General features: G+C 53.2%; 1 protein-coding gene and 1 long non-coding RNA gene across 2 annotated transcripts in view; one reads left to right on the forward strand and one right to left on the reverse strand.

Moving 5' to 3' along the window:
• LOC104990782 (tubulin gamma-2 chain-like) overlaps positions 1-4,004 on the reverse strand; it is a 6,117-nt gene extending 2,113 nt beyond the window's left edge. The window contains exons 1-8 of the mRNA XM_010843100.1: positions 3,707-4,004; positions 3,272-3,384; positions 2,943-3,110; positions 2,573-2,641; positions 1,978-2,057; positions 1,442-1,568; positions 499-585; positions 221-401 (exon numbers count right to left, since the gene is read on the reverse strand). Coding sequence (XP_010841402.1) covers positions 221-401; positions 499-585; positions 1,442-1,568; positions 1,978-2,057; positions 2,573-2,641; positions 2,943-3,110; positions 3,272-3,384; positions 3,707-3,755 — 874 coding nt within the window. The 5' untranslated portion in view covers positions 3,756-4,004. The remainder of the gene's footprint in view (positions 1-220; positions 402-498; positions 586-1,441; positions 1,569-1,977; positions 2,058-2,572; positions 2,642-2,942; positions 3,111-3,271; positions 3,385-3,706) is intronic.
• Positions 4,005-4,081: 77 nt separating this feature from the next.
• LOC104990433 overlaps positions 4,082-4,871 on the forward strand; it is a 41,708-nt gene continuing 40,918 nt past the window's right edge. The window contains exon 1 of the long non-coding RNA XR_825515.1: positions 4,082-4,144. This is a non-coding gene — a long non-coding RNA (uncharacterized LOC104990433). The remainder of the gene's footprint in view (positions 4,145-4,871) is intronic.

Below are 4,871 nucleotides of genomic sequence, written 5' to 3' on the forward strand. Positions count from 1 at the left end.
GAGCCTGGTCTCTCTAGGGAGTGTCCTTAGATTCAGGTCCTCACTGAGGGATCAGAGATCTCAGTCCCCTGAGCTCAGCTAATTCATGCCCTTGTGCAGAAGCATCAGCAGACTCCATATAGCCTGGGCCCTGCAGGGCACCACAGGCAGGGGGAGAGGAGAGCAAGTCAGCCAGGAAGCAGGGCCTCTGGGTGCAGCAGAGAGAAGGGAAAGGCTGGTCAGGGCCTGCTGGGCCTGAGGGCTGCTCTTACCGACTGGTCCGTGGTGAGGGGGGTGTAACCAGTCATGAGGAAGTGGAGCCGTGGCGTGGGAATGAGCGAGGCGATGAGGCCGATGAGGTCATTGTTCATGTAGCCGGGGTAGCGCAGGGTGGTGGTGCTGGCTGACATGATGGTGGACACCTGGGGACAGGGTGCCGGGTCATGGGCCTTGTCCTGGGGGCCTCCCTTCCCTAGATGGTGCTTCGGGAAGGAGGGAGTCCAGGAGCGGGGGGCTCACCAGCTGGTTGATCTGGGAGAACGAAGGATTCTGGATGTGCAGGCGGTCTGTGGCGATCCGGTTTAGGGCAGTGTTGTCCAGCACCACCTGGGGGGACAGAAGAGGGTCACAGCACCTTTTTGAGGAGAAACGGGGCAGAGAAATAGGTTATTAGCTTAGTCCCCCTCTAAACTCCAAAACTAGGAAGTAGGTGTGTTCATTTAAAGGTCAAGTACTGTCTCTGGGGCATCAGGGAGACACTTTCTACCATCCAGTGCATTAGAGAAATATTTGACTGTCCAACATGTGCCATGCATGGTACCTGGCTCTGGAGAAACCATAGAGAGTAAAATAGGCATGGTCTTCCCCCTCACCAGGTCTATAGTCTAGAGCAGCGGTCTCCAACTTTACCAGTTTCGTGGAAGACGATTTTTCCATGGACCGGGGTAGGAGTGGGGTTTCAGGATGATTCAAGTGCATTACATTTATTGTGCACTTTATTTCTATTACTATTACATCAGCTTCACCTCAGATCATCAGGCATTAGATCCCAGAGGTTGGGGACCCCTGGTCTAGAGAGGGGAGACTGGCATTGAATATAAAACAACAGAAAAGTATAGTTATGCCTGAAATAAGCACAAAGGAATTTGACCTTGTCTGGGTGGTGAGGGAAGGTTTTGCTAAGAAAGTAACCATTAGGCTGAGAATGGAAACATGAGTAGGTATTAAATAGGCTAAGTGGAGACATGTGGGAGGGGGGTGTTACTCACTTTGTTGAGAGTCCTGCTGCCTAAAGGGACTATGAGAAGCTTGGGGTCAGGTTCTTATTTCATACTTTGGGCCACCAGGTATGGCTTTGTTGGTTGTCTGTTCTCTGGGCAAGGGCTTGGGAAGGGCAGAGTATAGGTGTCTCACTGGTTTGGGGAGGTAGGCCAAAGGCCCCACTTCCTCCTCCCATGCTCACCACACAGTCGGCGTTCTGGGTCAGCCTCTTGAGTGTGAGCAGTGAGTTGTAGGGTTGGACCACCACATCACTCATTTCATCCTGGTTGGGAAACACTGAGTATGTCTGTACCAGCTTCTTGGGGTACCTGGGGGTGAGGAAGAGGGAAACAGGAGGGTAGCAGAGTGAATTGGAAGGACTCTCATCACTGCCCCTCTTTGTCTTCTCCAGGGATAACAGGGGCCATTCCTTCCCAAGTGCCACCAAGGCCTTATACAAAAGGAGTGAGGGCAGAACTTTAGAGCCCAGAAGCCAAAACAGATAAACCTGAAGCATCAAACCTCCCTCCCTCCTAGGTCCTCTCCCCCACCTATGCAGACCCCTTGCTTCCTGGAAGTTATTGCTTCCAAGATGGTCCCTGGGAGGCCAGGCTCTGTTCCTACTTATAACTCGAGGGCAGTAGTAATAGGGCTTTCAGCCAAAAGAAAAAAGTGACAAAAGAAAAGACATTACCCAGGGAAACAGAGCTAATGCCCTCTTCCCAAATACAGGCTTACCTGTCATTCAATCGCTCCAAGAGGTAGGAGCCCAGGCCAGAACCGGTCCCCCCAGCGATGGAATGACACAGCACAAAGCCCTGCAGGGGAAGGAATGGAGAGGCAGTCTCCAGGGATCTGGGGGAGAGGCTTCAGGCTTGTCTCATGTCCCCCTCCCAACCCGCTCAAGTCTCAGGGCTTCCTCTATATCCATCCAGTGTGAGGCTCCTTGAGAAGGAAGGAGCTGATGCCACCCAGAATAGGATCTTCTTGAGGACACAAACTGAACCTTATTTACTTCACCATCTCACATCTGATACTCAATGAAAGAGTTATGAATTGAATTGTCCCCATCACACATCTGATCAGGCTCTTTGTGACCCCACGGACGTTAGCCCATCAGGCTCCTCTGTCCATGGAATTCTCCAGGCAACAATACTGGAGTGGGTTGCCATTCCTTTCTCCAGGGGATCTTCACAACCCAGGGATTTGAACCTGGGTCTCCTGCATTGCAGGCTGATTCCTTATCATCTGAGCCACCAGGGAGGCTACCTCCTGACTTTCCCCAGCACTTCTCAGCTTCCTCCCTCCTCTCCCCTAAAGGGCCAAACCTCACCTCTAGGCTGTCACTTCCATCTGCTTCTCGGTCTATGATGTCAAAGATATCTTCATGGATTTTTTCACCCTGTATAGAGACATGAGGAGGGAGGAGACATCTATAGAGACGTGAGGATGACGTTTCTGGACAGCATCTCTTTTCAGCACCAGTAACTCTACCTTGGGACACTGCTGACACCTCAAGCAGAGCCCCGACTGTGGCCCTCACCCCAGAAATGCTACTTTGCATAAACTTCTCTGTGTCTGTCCCTCTTATCAGGGTAGCCCCCTGTCTCTTACTGTCAGTACGGTCTAATCACCAGACTGCTTGTGCTTGCCTTACCCCAGGAAGGGAACATCAAGAATCTCTGGGATGGCCACCTGGATACCTGGGAGAATCCGCTGGCCCAGTTGTTGCCAGCTCCTCCTCCATGCTCCGACAGGTAGATGTTTTCTGGGTTGTAGAGCTTGGCATAGGGGGAGTTGAGGATGGAGTGGATCACCCTGGGCTCCAGGTCCAGCAGCACTGCCCTCGGGATGTAGTGCTCATCGTCAGCCTGTCAAGAGGAGTCCAGGAGGGGCCCAATCAGCTCGGGCCTGCCCTCCTCCTTCAAACCAGCCGCCCTGGCTCCTCTGCCCAGTGGATTTCCCAGTACCCAAGCCCTTCCCTTCAGGCCTCCTGGGCCATTGCCAACCCTGGCTAAGTCGCTGGGGGCACCTGGTAGAAAAAGACGTCCTTGCGATCAGTGCCCTCGGTGGCGAACTCCTCCACGATGCCCTCGGGGCTGATACCATGCTCGGCACACAGCTGCTTCCAGAACTCGAACCCAACTAGGGGACGGGGAGAGATGCCTGGGTCTGCTAAAGCCCTCTAGCAGAGGGCTCGGGAGCCCAGGGTGAGGCTCAGACACTGTCACACATTCAAGGGTGGACCCAAGACGCCCGGGTCTGGGAACCGTGACAGCTCAGGGTTAGAGGCATGTCTCTCGTTCTGGGTGTCTGGGACCTGGTTCATCTTGCGCAGTAGGGCAGGAGGTTTGTGGAAGGGAAGCGGGGCGGGGGTGGGGCGGGGGTGTGGGAGGATGCCAAGCACTCGGGTGGGGCCCGAAGGGGCAGAACCGGAGACTAGCTGGGCCGGCTCTCGTTCGCTCACTCTGGTTGCCGCACTGGCCCAGCTGCAGGGTGATGATCTCCCGGGGCATCGCTCTTCAGATGAGGCCGCGCCAGCCTGGCCAGGCCCGGCGGGAGTCACGGCAGGGACGAACGCCTGGCAGCTGGGCGCGCAGGACGTGGGGAGCGCGCGCTCTCTTCTGCTTTTGACGCGGATGCTCGGTCTGCGCGTGTGCAGTGCGGGCCTCCTCTCGGCCGGAGGCCCGGGAGCCCAACCTGGGCATCATTTTCCCCCACAGCAGTTGCAGCTGGAATTCCGCACAGGCGCGGAGTGAGGCCACGCCCCCTCCTGCCCACCCGCCCCAGCTCTGCGCCTGCGCAGTGAGACGCGGCCGGCCGCGGGGAGTGACCGGGTGTGGGGGAAGGGAAGTGAGGGAGGGGACGTCCAGGTGTCTGGAATCACCGGCGCTCTGCTTTATAGGTAGGTGAGCGGCTCTGCCTGCTCTGCTAGGTAGAGGGGCTGAATTCAAGCCAATTTTCTTTTAAATTTCTGTTTTCAAATTATATGTATCTAACAAAATGTACCATTTTAACCATTTTAAATTACAATTTTGTGAGGTTAAGTACATGCATATTGTTCCGTAACGGTCTGCAGCAGTCACCTCCAGAACTTTGGCACCTTCCCAAGCTCTTACCTGTTGAACAGTATCCCCGCCCGTATCACCATTCTACTTTCCGTCTCAGTGAATTTGACTAAGTGCCTCATACAAGTGGGATAACACAGTATTTGTCCTTTTGTGTCTGGCTTGTTTCACTTAGGTAATGTTCTCAAGGTTACTCCATGTTACAGCATATATCATACTTTTATTCCTTGTTAAGGCTATATAATATTCCATTGTATGCATATACCACGTTTTGTGTTTTATCAATCCATCTGTCAATGAACATCGGCGTGCTTCTACTTAACGCTGTTAATGAACATGGGTGTAGAATATCTTGTTTGAGTGCCTACTTTCAATTCTTCTGGGTATATGCCCAGAAGCAGAATTGCTGGATCATGGCAGGATTGTGTTTCCTTTATTTGAGGACTTGCCATACTATTTTTCACAGTGGCTGCACCATTTCACATTCCCACAGCAATGCACATGAGTTCCAGTTTCTCCACATCTTTATCAACACTTGTTACTTAAAAAAAAAAAAAAAAAAAG

The sequence above is a fragment of the Bison bison genome, unplaced genomic scaffold, assembly GCF_000754665.1.
Source record: "Bison bison bison isolate TAMUID 2011002044 unplaced genomic scaffold, Bison_UMD1.0 scf7180017864180, whole genome shotgun sequence".
Taxonomy (NCBI): Eukaryota; Metazoa; Chordata; class Mammalia; order Artiodactyla; family Bovidae; genus Bison; species Bison bison.